The sequence below is a fragment of the Myxine glutinosa genome, chromosome 1 (genome assembly GCF_964187855.1).
Source record: "Myxine glutinosa chromosome 1, kmMyxGlut1.1, whole genome shotgun sequence".
In the NCBI taxonomy this organism is placed as follows: Eukaryota; Metazoa; Chordata; class Myxini; order Myxiniformes; family Myxinidae; genus Myxine; species Myxine glutinosa.
Window position 1 is genome coordinate 182,114,680 of NC_136261.1, and position 13,185 is coordinate 182,127,864.

Below are 13,185 nucleotides of genomic sequence, written 5' to 3' on the forward strand. Positions count from 1 at the left end.
AGGTGCACACATTGATGCAATCACTTGCCTGAAAAGTACCATGGTGATGGTTTATAGTTGGGTCAATAATCAAACTCGATACACATATAGGCAAGTACGATATCTCCGAGCTATCCTGCCAGATAATACATACACATGTTATATTTTAGTGCAGACATATTTTTAAAAGTACCAAACTCAAAATGGAAATAAAGATCAAATTAAAAATTGCAATAGAAGCACAAGTATACTGTATGCAAGTGCATAAACAAGCAAATTGAGTACCAGCTCACTGGTAATTCCCTGTGTGTTGCAAGAGGCGACCAACAGAGTTGGTGGCAGGAAAGGCATCCGGCTATAAAACATTGCTTCAAAAAGGGGACCATGGTGCCCGAAAAAGGCCAAAACCTGCTCTGCAGGGAAAAAATGGCCTCTAAAGGTGGTTCTTTCTTTTTCCTGAGCATACAAAGCTGTGAGCTCACATTCAAATCCCATAAAATTATCAAAAATATCGGGAAAGCACATCGAAAGTTTAAATGAACCCTCTCAACATGCACGTGCGTATTTTCCCACAGTGAAAAGCAGTCTGTGCTTTATACGTCTTGTTGTGACATTTTTGACAACGGTGCACTGCTACTACTATGTGTGGACCATTGCATCTATTAGCATCACAAAGCACCTTGCCGTAGTGCTGTGTCTGTTAGGAATTGATTCGAGGACAAAAACGTTGAAAATATGCGGTGACCAGCACAGAGGCCCACCGTACTAAGTCTCAGACTGCCACTTGTAAGCCAGATACCACAAAATGTAATCCACCACTGAACTTGTACTTGCTCTGAAGAAGGAATGGTGCACTATCAAGTCTGCTATCCACCAAAAGTTTGGAACCGAGTGTTAGTGACAGGGTCAAACACGCTGTGATAAATCACCGAAATGGTTGTGAATATTTCCTTTTGATACCAATAAATTTGGTAATATAGTCTGCTGCAGTGATTTGTCCAGTTTCTCTACTTCTTGAAATTTGTGTAAAGATTGTCTCCTCATCTCCTTGTTTTGTGTAAGAGGTATTTACAATATTCTCCCTAAGTATTGCACGATAGAAACAAAATCCATGTGCATAACATCAGTTTAAGTAGAACGGCACTCGGTAGAGAGCAAACCTCCGCTAGGGTGAATAGTTTATGTTTTGTATCCCACTGATAGGCCGGATCTGGATTTGGACCTGAACCAAAATCTAATCGCTTGTTCTTGTCACCGAACCAACTCATCCACCAAGTTTAGTCATAACTAGTCCACAACTTTTTAAATATCATGTTATATAATCGCTTTTTACCCGATCTCTCAATGGTGAAGAATCACTGAAAAAAATTCTCTGATCCGGATTCGAATCTTCACCAAAATTGAATCAATTCTTCCTTGTCAAATATGCTACCTCTCCACCAAGTTTTGTCCGAATACGTCCAAAACTTTTTGAGATATCTTGTTCACAGACCAACAGACAAATAGACTGACAAACAGACAGACAGGGATGAAAACATAACCTCCATCCACCTTTGGTGGCAGAGGTAGCAATTACCTTGCTAATAATAATGATTATTATTGCAATGCTTGAAGGATATTCATCATAATGGCATCAGAAGCTAAATAACTGTACCGACTGTAAGAAATTCATAAGGAAGAACTGTCGTTTAGTTTATCACAACTGCGTCAAATTTTATACAACCTATACTTGCGATGCACATTAACGCATCCACATTTTCAGGAGCGAAGTAAATTGTTCCTTACATGGACTTAATTTGTGAAAACATGTTTAGTGCCCAGTAGTGGTGACTGTCAGCACATGCTCCACGTACCAAGGCAATAGGGACAGCACTGTCCCTTCCGGAGCACCGGTCGCTTGCAAGCAAGCATGGGACAAGTCTCGGGGAAGCAGGCCACGACACCACCACGGCACACACAGCTCACGCATGCGTCCGCCTTCCATGCTTCTCCATCAAGGAACATGTCCTCATTTTCCGAGACACAGAACAGTGGCCAGCTGCTGTTCTTCGTTTCATTCTCAGGTTCTGCAGCTGCGCAGGAAAGAATGAGAAATAAAACACACAAAGCAATGGTATGTCAGGCCAGGCAATAGACCATTCAGAATAGGTCATGGTTACATATTGCAAATCTGTAATGCTCTGGTTGCACCTGGTAAAGTTTGAATCCTGATCACGTGGATGTGCTTTTCCATAATCATGCAACTTGCAGCCACAGAAATACTTGTGTGAAAACTTCCAAACAAAACTCTGATGCCCAAATGGCACGTTTGTAAATATGGGAAATTTAACCAGTAAGAGGACTGGTGGGACCCCCAGTGTTTGCAAGCACTTGGATAGCTAGTCAAACTTCTGTATGACAAAAACAGAATTTCTCAGACATGCAGTACCTCTACAGGTCATTCTAAATTGACTAAAATACAGACTTGGCATTTAATATGGAATATATTTTTTTGTGGGGGTGAACTTACTTTTCAAGATGTCTTAGAACCAAAAGTTCATTGGAATTATGTTGAAATTATTCTAGATTTTGTTAATGTGACCTTTAAAAGAAACAAAAACCACATTTGACATTTAGAAACAAATAAATTGATCCTTGAAAGTGATGTAAACTGATATCGAACTCAATTCATGGACAGTACTGTGTTAAACTTCTGTACGTTTTCCAGAAGTATCTCTTTATTTTGCACATTAGCCAAAATTTTTTTATAACAAAAACAAAAGTTAAATTACGACTGGGATTACGGACAGTAAAATTACAGTTCAGTACTTCGTGTAACCCCCACGAGCATTCAGGAGAGCACGTACATGTTGAGGCATGCTGTTCACGAGATTTGCCAAGGTTTGGACAGGAATCGCTTGCCATGCAGTGACAATAGCCTGCTGCAATTCACGCACAGAGGTCGGCTGCTGGTCCAAGTGGTCGATTTGACGCGTTAATTCTGCCCACAAGTTCTCTATCGGATTCATATCCGGGGACATGGCAGGCCACTCCATATGCTCTACACCATGGTCAGCAAGAAAGTGTTGGATCATGCGAGCACGATGAGGCCGTGCATTGTCATCTTGGAAGACAAAGTTTCCTCGAAAGGCTGCACGAGCAAATGGAAGCAATGTTTCTTCCAGAATGGCCCTGTGCTTGAACTGGTTCAGGTTTCCATTCAGAACAACCAGGTCAGTTTTGCCCCCTGCATGAAAAGCAGCCCAAACGGTCACCCCACCACCTCCAGCTTGGACTCTTGGCACTATACAATCTTTGTTGTAGGCTTCATGCACTTGTCTGCACACTCGGACGCGACCATCTTGATGATAGACCAGAAATCTAGACTCGTCACTGAAGATCACGTGATTCCAGTGTCCTGGCTGCCATTGACGGTGCTCTCTGGCCCACTGCAATCGGTGCTGGCAGTGTTGTCTGGTCATGCGTGGCTTTCTCAGGGGACGCCTGGCACGATAGCCTGCTTGAACCAGTCGTTGGTTGACTCACCTTCTGGATACAGGCACATTTGTCAGTTGCAGCCACTCAGCCCTAAGCCGATTAGCTGACTTGGTACGGCCATTGCGGACTAACCGGTGCAGCTGGCGATCATCCCTCCTTGTGGTTCTGCGGGGACGTCCTGGCCTCGGTATTGGAGTAGGGATACCCCTCTGAGCATTTCGTTTCAGGATCTTTGACACCTGACCTTGAGTGATGCCATACTGCCGAGCAATAGCACGCTGTTTCATGCCGTAATTTCGTAAAGCCACCACTCCATGACAAACAGCATTGTCGAGTTGACGGACCATCTCCAGAGGAAGCGGCAATAACTTTTGGAGACGTGCAGCAGTTGTTTTCCACTAATACAGAACGCAACAACCCTTGTATACCCGACTGTGAAGCCAATCACCAAATGCACCTGTCGGTACATTTTGCCACGCCACCTGTGATATAATCCTGTTGTTGACTTCTTGCTGCGACAGACAATCAGTGATATGGTTCTTTTAACAAATAAATCACCAAAGTGTAAAAGAAACTCACTAGATTGATATACTGAGTTAAGAAAGTAAACCCAAGTCAAGAAAAAAAAAAAATTCCATATTAAATGCCATGTCTGTATGTGGAATATACTTGATAAGGTGCTAGGATACAACAACTTGTTTTGTTTTTATAATCGCCACATTTGGCTTTTTTGTCCAAATGGCCCTAAATAGAGCCAATATGACATCAAAGATAAAGAAAACGTTTAAAGGTAATAAATAAATATTAAAAATTTTTTTCAGACTTGGAAGCTAATAATATTTGCCTCGATACACAGGTTGAGGTAATCACGATTGCTGTGGTGCCCCAATTTGAGAAGTCATGGTGACGGTCGCATGTCGGAGGGGAGTCGTCATAGCGACATCCTCAATGTGTATTACCGGGCAACGTAGCAGAAAGGAACGCAACATGGCAGGAATGCGTCTGTGACCGCCGTGTCCCCGATTCACACACTTTCAAACCGGGCCACCAAAATCCATCAAATGGTTGCTACAATCGCGTCATGCGAAAATGCTCGCTTTGCACGTGGGCCAAAGTTCATGGGAGAGCATTAAGTAAGAGAGATCAATGGAATTTCATCATGAGAATGTTGGCATGAACAGAGAGGATTTGGGAGGGAAAACAGACATACAAAGACAACACAAAATAGAATACACAGAGAAAGGGATACAAAGGCAAAGATAAGAAAAAAAAATAAAATTACATGGAGGTCGTCAAACCAATGAAAATCATTTCTTCCGAGACTTTTCATGCAATTTAATTGCAGGGATTTATATGGGTGTGCACAGGAAGTGAATAAATAGGTCCTAACCACACAGGGAAGTGCAGTGCAAATCAATGGTTTAAAAAAAAACTTTAAATAAAACGGCTCAAAGGCTTGTATAATGGGTCCAGTGTGAACCTCCAGAGGGTGTGGTACTTGCTGGGCCTCACCAGGACACACAGGGCAACAAGACCCTTTTGGTCGCTCAGGATGGGTGCACAGCAAAGGTGGGCAGACCTCGGCATCGCAAAGTATACGCCCCTCATGGCAGGTGCAGCGTGTGCATAAATCCACACTCCAGCTCTCGCCTTCAAGGAAGTAGTCACCTCCCAGGGCCTGGCACACGGAATGGAGCACTGGTGCCACTGGCGCCATCTGCTCCGTCGTATCTGTGCACACCGTGAGACACTGTCTGAGAGAGCAGCCATATTTCCCTGTCTCAGTTTATTTGCATAGACCTTGGAAAGAAAACGATACAGAAATTACAAAACAGATACTAGCGTAAAATAAGAAGACTGTATCGGCAGAGAATTAGATGAAGACATTATGAGACGTTTGGTGATTGGTGTTCGCATTAGACCGTGATTTTGCAGAATGTGTGCGTTAAAATTCTTAAGCATCATGGTGCAGATGGTTGGCAGCACAATTGCTGAAATAGGTCCGACATTGTGGCCTAATCTACCTTGGTGATCTCTTACAATTGCATTTATTGCATCAACATTGCAGAGAGTACAAATAGACATGAAGTTTGTTGGAGGGTAAGGTGGATGTGGAGAAGACCTGCCTTTAGAGGCCATTTTTCCCCACAGAGCAGGGGTTGGCCTTTTTCAGGCACCGTGGTCCCCTTTTTGAAGCAATGTTTTATGGCCGGATGCCCTTCCTGCCACCAACCTTGTTAGTCGCCTCTTGTGACACACAGGGAATTACCAGTGAGCTGGTACTCAATTTGCCGACCTCGGAAGGATAACAGGCTGAGTCAACCCCCCTGGCGTTAATTCAGCGATCGACCGGGATTCGAACCCAGGATCCTTGGATCCCAAGCCGGCACCCTAACCGCTAAGCCAACACCAGCGTATGTGGAGAAGGAACCTAATAATTATTTCTCTTCGCATTATGTTGAGAAAACTGGGTGAACAGAAATTTGAGAGACAAGTTTGATCTCTGCGGTGATTGGGGGAATTCTTACAAGCGAATGGAAACATGACCAAAAAGGTGATGAAAGAACAATTAAAATATATAATAAATTTTTGTTAAAATACTTTTTTATTTAACCTGTGAGTATTTTCACCAATCACATACTCTCTATCTACGAGGTCAAAGGAAGCAAAATGTATAAGCTTCTCAAGATGGAAAAGTGCAGCCAAACAACAAGCAAGTGGACCAAAGTAACGTCTCTGGGTGGGAGAGGGTAAAACAGACACAAAAGACTTTGGGGACGGCCATGGGGTGAGGCTTTCATGGCTCGTGGCTGTGAAGCTGAGAGCTGGCATGCAACGTAGGGTGAACCAAAGGACACCAAAGGGTTTACAATGCCTCAACAATCAAAAACACGGTTACTGGGGGCAGTATTGTAGTGCACACGAATGCCGTACACAGAGGGTTGCGGTGCATTGGAAAGGTGGGCTTCATTTTGGACACGTTTATCGGACACATTATTCCTTTGGTTTGAATCTGACCAACTCGCCACAACGCTAAATCAAGGCTGAATCTAACAGTCAGCAAGATGGACCCTTCACTGGCAAGCTTAGGCTTTGACACTTCTTTTCACGAAGGGTCCACATGGGGCTGGAATTCCTTGTGGGCCCTGACTTGACTTGACTCGAGTGACGACTTGACAAAGTCTTTTCAGATTAGCTGCCTTTCTCCAAATCCTCTGTGCATGAAAAGACCCACTGTCTGTTAGCCAAGCCCAAGCAGGCCATGACCAGCCTGTATGAAAACGTTTTGGTAGTGCTTGCCAGCATGGGTAAAGTTGGTCTTTCAATGCTTGCCTTTGTTATGCATGTCTTGTTCACCTGCACACCATGAGGCAAGCAACCCCTCGTTGGTGTTCAAAATATAGACGTACAAAATAATGAGGTGCCATTTGAGTGAACCCAAACTAAAGGCTAAGTTGTAATTCTAGGCTGGTCACCCCATATTTTCTCCAACTTCCGCTTGATGGAGTCTCGCGCAAACAGTTCAACTTGAACATCACAAAGCTCGAAGAAAACGGGTTTTATCCCATGCTTATTCCTGTTTTTATAAAGAACATCGAGTTGAACATTATGAATATTATGTTGAACTCCATTTGGATCTTAACAGTTATAATGAAGAAAACCCATCTTTCTTCTTCTTCTTCTTCTTCTTATTATTATTATTATCATTATTTTTCTTCTTCTTCAGCAATTCTGAACTTAGACCACAACAGAATTCGTTTAAACAAATTCAGTGACATTTGTGTTGCTTTATATTTAGCATTAATTAGTCGGGAGGACATTTTGAACAACTACCTGACTTCAAATGGAGGGAGAGTGTGTAGAAGTAAGAAGTGTAGCTGAAAATAATAAATGGACGAAGAGTTGGCAGCAACACGAGATGCCTTTTATGAGGCCTACGTAATTGTGAAAGTCCTCATGGCAATTTGCTCAGGAATTTCCCATTATTCAAGCTCTGGCCTTTGAGAAGACCACAGTGCACTCGTTTTGAATACAGCATCCAAAACAAAAAAACAAAAGACAGAACAAGCAGCTATTAGACGTGAAAAAAAGAAAGAGGCTTCTAAACAGAAAGTGACTTAAACTGCTATGATGTCTGACCAGGACAGGAGGGACAACAGTGTCCAGGCTGGAGTTTCGGAGCCAAACAGGAAAGGACGGGGCAGGCAATCAACGAGCACATCTCGCGTCCGCCTTGACATAAGCAGTGGCGACAGCCATCGTGCCACGATTCGCCATCTGCAAACCGCTGACCGTCCATCGACACACACCAACTTGACCCTGTGGGTGGCAGCACTGTTGCGAGAAGCTCTGGAGCAGCTGGAGGAAGGTAGGGCACCACAGTTCAAAAATAATAGTAATAAAAAGGAGAGACAAGTATTCAAAACTCCATTCCATATTGTCATCAATAAAGTAAGGCACACGTGAAAATCGTAAACATAGGGGCAATACCCCTGGTGCTCATCTGGTAGAATAAACAGTATACTGCACTGACTAAAGGTATTTCAAACCAATTTCAATGGTTGCTAGAAGACAGGGCAGCATGTAGAATCATACTAACATAATCATAAGACTTTAAACAAACAAACAAAAAAATACCTATTTTGGGGGTGCAATCTCCCCTCCCTCCATGTACCTCCTCAGACCCCAATTTTTCCAATGCTTTCAACAAACATTGGTACATCACGGATGAAGGTTGTGGTGAAGTTTCATCAGAATTGCGTGTGTAGTTTCTGAGAAGAAAGCAAATACCTATTTTTGGGGGCAACCCCCCCGTAGATCCCCAAATGGGAAGATTTTTTTTATGCCATGAACAAAAGTTGGTACATCACGGGTAACGAAGGTTGTGGTTAAGCTTCATCGGAATTGCGTGTGTAGTTTCTGAGAAGAAAGCAAACACCAATTTTGGGGGGCAAACCCCCTGTAAACCTCCAAAGGGGCAGTTTTTTTTTTAATGCTGTGAACAAACTTTGGTACATCACGGGTGGTGAAGGTTGTGGTCAAGTTTCATCGAAATCGTGTGTGTAGTTTCAGAGAAGAAAGCAAATATGTATTTTGGGGGCTCAAACCTGGACCCACTTTGACCCCCCCCCATGACCACCAAAGCGGCAGATTTTTTAAAATGCCGTGAACAAATTTCGGTACATCATGGGTGATGAAGGTTGTGGTTAAGTTTCATCGAAATAGTTTGTGTAGTTTCAGAGGAAAAAGGAAATTCCTATTTTGGGAGGTCAAACCTGGATCCACTTTGACCCCTGGTAAACCCCCTTAGACCTCGATTTTTTTTTAATGCCGTGAACAAACTTCAGTCACAACACAACAAATATAATTTGTGCCAAATTTGGTCACAATCCCATCAGCGGTTTCGGAGAAGAAGTTTCAAGTGTTTACGGACGGACGGACGACGCGCCATCGCATAAGCTCCTCTGAACTTCGTTCAAGGTGAGCTAAAAAGCAATTTCTCAAATCATGCCTGCACCCTATCCATGCACGTAATGCTAAATATACAGGTAACTCCAACTTACCTCGGCTCCTGACACATTATGAGTGATGACCTCTTTTTGAGAGATACTGTGGGGACCATATGGTTCAAGTGATGGTATCAACTGAGCTATCTTGCTAGCTCAAATGTACATATTGTACCTCATCGTGAATTTGAGTTGGCATGTATCGACATTCCCAAAAGATCACGGTTCATGATGTTGGGATCACACGTTAAAAATATCATATTCTGTGTTGATTCACCGATGTCCTTGCAAGTCGTGCAAATGTACACCGATCCTACAAATAGCATGTGCAAGCAAATTACTAATCGATATTGTGTCCTTCAATCAAAACACACAGCAGTGTGCACACTTGCTTCTGACCAGTCTGGCCTATGTTGAAATCTCGGCTCGGCTGCAAACTGTTATCCTGGTGTTTTGCCATGTCATTTTCAATCCATCATTTAAAGAATTGAAATTCAATTCACGCAGAATGCCCCAAAAACATACTTGACTTCTGATCCTGATCACAATCTGAAAAGATTGGCAATTTCCGAGGGTGACCTAACCCGTGCGCTTTTTGTCTGCTCGTTGCAGTGCCATTGATGTTAAACGGGGCTTTTTCCCTTTTAGTGCGAGTAATCCCCATGGTGAAATGCTGACTGTACGGGCCTCACAGGCAGTAGGGCCCAGTGTCCCTACTGCCAAAATGTACTTGTTTTTTGACCAGCAGCGCATGGGGGGGGGGGGGGGGGGGGGGTGGGGGAGGGGGGGAAAAGGATGAGATATTGGTTTTCCATCTTCTCGACTACACTGGGTAATGCGGAAAGTCACCCGAGACAAGGTCCATCACCTACTCACCAACCATCTGCATTAACAAGTCTGTCGGAATAATTCTTGGCATTGCCATAGGAGTTCTACAAATTAGAATCGACTTCTCCTTCTCAGTCATCCCGAGCATCTGCTTTGGAGCGGTACAGTTGGATTACCTACCGCATCAAAGCTATAATTGCTGCTGACACAGTCGCACTTTCTCAGTCATTGTCCTCAATGTGCACTGAGGAATATGCTGCTCTAGTCATCAACATCGCAGTTGCTCGACTCATTCAAACTCGTTTCTGACCAAGACACTCTGTTGTACTTATTATGTCATAACATGGCGGTCACAGGTTGGTGGGTTTGGAGATTTATTTGTGAAAAACCTCGGAAATGCTGGCATTTTCCAAGGGTAATAAAAGTGTTGGATTTCGTCAAAACTGGGCAGCAGAAAAATAAAATTCATTTTTTCAAATGAGTTTCAGAAACAGTACCCGATTTGTTAATGATAAATGTCTCGGGTGGGGGGTGGGGGGGAAGGGTTGCACGAGCACTTTAAGGCATCATTGACAATACAAAATCAGCTTGAAACACTTGTGACTGAGACTAACCTAGATATGCAGTTATGGCAGCCTAGGCCTCACCTTTGCACTTGCACAAGCGGCATCCCTTGTTGCTATGCTGGAAACCATAGAGGCAGAACTTGTCACAGGGTGATTCCTTGCACTTTGCGCAGCGGCACACATTGCATCCATGACGGTTTTTCCTAATGTAAAGAGTACAGCATTTGCGCTGGTATTAAAATAATAACTCGTAAGCATCTCAAAATGCAAAGCCCATTCACACCCGCTTTGTACTCAAATTAAACTTGACGATAACGATAGTTTTAAAATGTACATTTTATACATTCATGTTCTCCATATTCTCATAATAAAAGTTTGTTGAAGAGTTGATGACAAAATCTCAATTGCAAAAAAACAGTATGGCCTGTATAGACACACTGAAGCTCAATTGTAAATAAATAAACACGGAAGTGATTAAAAAAAACTGGGTGTCTCGTGCTTAATGCGCTGCAGCAAGGCTGATAATGGCTATTTATAATCACTATAACTTTGCCCTTTGATATTCTGACCCAATTTTAATTGTCTTCTCTATATTCTCATAATGAATGTTTGTTGACAATTTGTCATAAAAAAGTTATGGCCTGGACACGCACACACACACACACAAATGTACACCCAAGCAAACGATTGCAAAACCTGGTCTCCCGCTGCATGGAGGGGGGAGGGGGGAGGGGGAGGAGGGGAGGGAGGTAACGGGCCAATAATTTGAGAACAAGGCGACTGAAACATGAAAACAATAAACTGCCCTTGGGAGAAGCAGACATGCGCTGCATATTTTTCAGTTGAACGTGGAATGAAAATAGGAAAATAGTTTTAAAATATTTTGTTATTCCCAGTACTGGTGCTACTTGGCGGCAGAGACAATCTTTACTTACACGTAGCCATGAGGGCAGTGTTTGCTGCAGACCAGTAGCCGGCACTTTTTAGGGCGCAGCCTGCATTGGCATATCTCGCATCCAAGCTCATCTCGAATCAGCCCATGGGGACACGTCAACGCACATCCAGCCATACGTCCTCCACAGTGTTCCGCTTCTATAGCGCAGGGATGCCAGAAAAAGAGTGCGTGAGTGATTGAAGCACCGTTACTTTGGAAACCGAGCTTTTGGAGGTGTATATTAATACTCACTAAATAAAATTACCATTTACATTGTATAGGCTGAATGGGCAAGTAAAGCAGTATCAATTGATAGGATTAGTGCTCGTCAAGAGTTTCATGGTATTTGATTGACATTCGGCATTCCTGGTCAGCCCGTGGAGTGTAAATGATGACAACAGTGTTGTGCAATCCTTCAATATTTTAAAGAGCCACAGGTGTGTAGCTTGTGTTTGAAATGGTGCAAAAATATGAATAAAAAAGTCCTCATGATATTAAAACATAGATTAGGTGTCGGCTGAGAGTTTAAAAGTGCCATACTGGTCTTGCATTGACAGAGACGGCAGCCATCGCGATCCAGCCGGAAACCGAACTTGCATCGGGAGTCGTCTAGTGGGCAGTGGTTGAGTGGTGGACACACTGGTGGGCGGATTGTGATGAACGTTGGCTCTGTGGCACAAACAATATGTCCAAATCAAGATAACCTACAGAGTTAAAGCATAAGCAACAAACTTCAAAATACCCCCAATTCTCTTCCCCTGAATAGAGTGCACATTAGGGTGGCACTAAAATAGGGGTAAAATTTCAAACACATGAAAATTATGGTCTTACCATTCAAAGTGGTTCCATTTATTGTAGAAATCACACACATAAAATTTTATGCAAATCGTATAATATTTAGGGATTGCTCACCGCAACATGGCTTGTTGCGGTGAGCATACAATACAAAATTGTATAATTACATACAATTGTATAATAATATTATAATTACATTATTATGTCTATTCATATTACATAACAAACGGCAACATTGACAAATATAATCTGATCATTAATAATTCATAAACTTCAAAAATAATGAACATAAATCACTGGCAACTATTGTTACCAGTGGGCTTTCATGGGTTAACATGAAAAAGAAAAAGAAAAACGTACCCTATTATTATTACTGTTATAATTATTATAATAATAATAATTATTATTAGGGAGCGCAGTGGCAGAGTGAGTTAGACCGCGCGTGTTGGGTTGACCACGCCAGCAGAGAAACTTTGGAGGCCATGAGCAACCTCTAAATATGATTTGATCACACTGAAAATTTACCAAGAGTGTTTTCTCATGGGATCAAACAAAACCAGACCCCAAGACCTAAAATTATGAAACATTCGGTTTTTAGTGCCACCCTAGTGCACATCCTATAGTAAAACTCGAATAATTGATGTAACAGATACATTTATACATTTTACTGTCGGTATCACAGGGTGATTTTATTGAATGTGTCACAGGCTATCCCTGGTCCAGCTTGTTTCACATCTTTAGTTGTGATATCAAGGCTTGTGGAATAGCTGGATGAAAAGGGGTGAAAAGACAATGCACTGACAACGATGGAGAGGAACAGGTGCACAAAGAGTACGGACAAACCAGAGACAGGCAGAACAATAAATAACAACAGACAAAAACAGGAAAATGGAGCATAGTGGAAAGGTGGAGTGGGGTTTAGGGGTGGGTGAGGGTTGAGGTTAGGCTGGAGAAGAAGAATTGAAAGGGCTGAGGAAAGGTGATTGGAAGGGAGCGGAAAGGAATGGTGAGAGGGAGAATGGGGAGTGGGAGGGGTGGGGGTGGGGGGGGGGGGGTGGGGTCGAGGGAGGGTGTAGAAGTCTCATTCGCTGTTTTTTTC

The 13,185-nt window shown here is 42.9% G+C and overlaps 1 protein-coding gene across 2 annotated transcripts in view; it reads right to left on the reverse strand.

The window, feature by feature from the left end:
- CRIM1 (cysteine rich transmembrane BMP regulator 1) overlaps positions 1 to 13,185 on the reverse strand; it is a 72,066-nt gene that overhangs the window by 17,453 nt on the left and 41,428 nt on the right. The window contains exons 7-12 of one of the 2 annotated variants that reach the window (XM_068123455.2): positions 11,832 to 11,960; positions 11,293 to 11,449; positions 10,439 to 10,560; positions 7,597 to 7,815; positions 4,969 to 5,187; positions 1,833 to 2,051 (exon numbers count right to left, since the gene is read on the reverse strand). In XM_068123455.2, coding sequence (XP_067979556.2) covers positions 1,833 to 2,051; positions 4,969 to 5,187; positions 7,597 to 7,815; positions 10,439 to 10,560; positions 11,293 to 11,449; positions 11,832 to 11,960 — 1,065 coding nt within the window. The remainder of the gene's footprint in view (positions 1 to 1,832; positions 2,052 to 4,968; positions 5,188 to 7,596; positions 7,816 to 10,438; positions 10,561 to 11,292; positions 11,450 to 11,831; positions 11,961 to 13,185) is intronic. The other variant, XM_068123462.2, reaches the window with a different exon arrangement.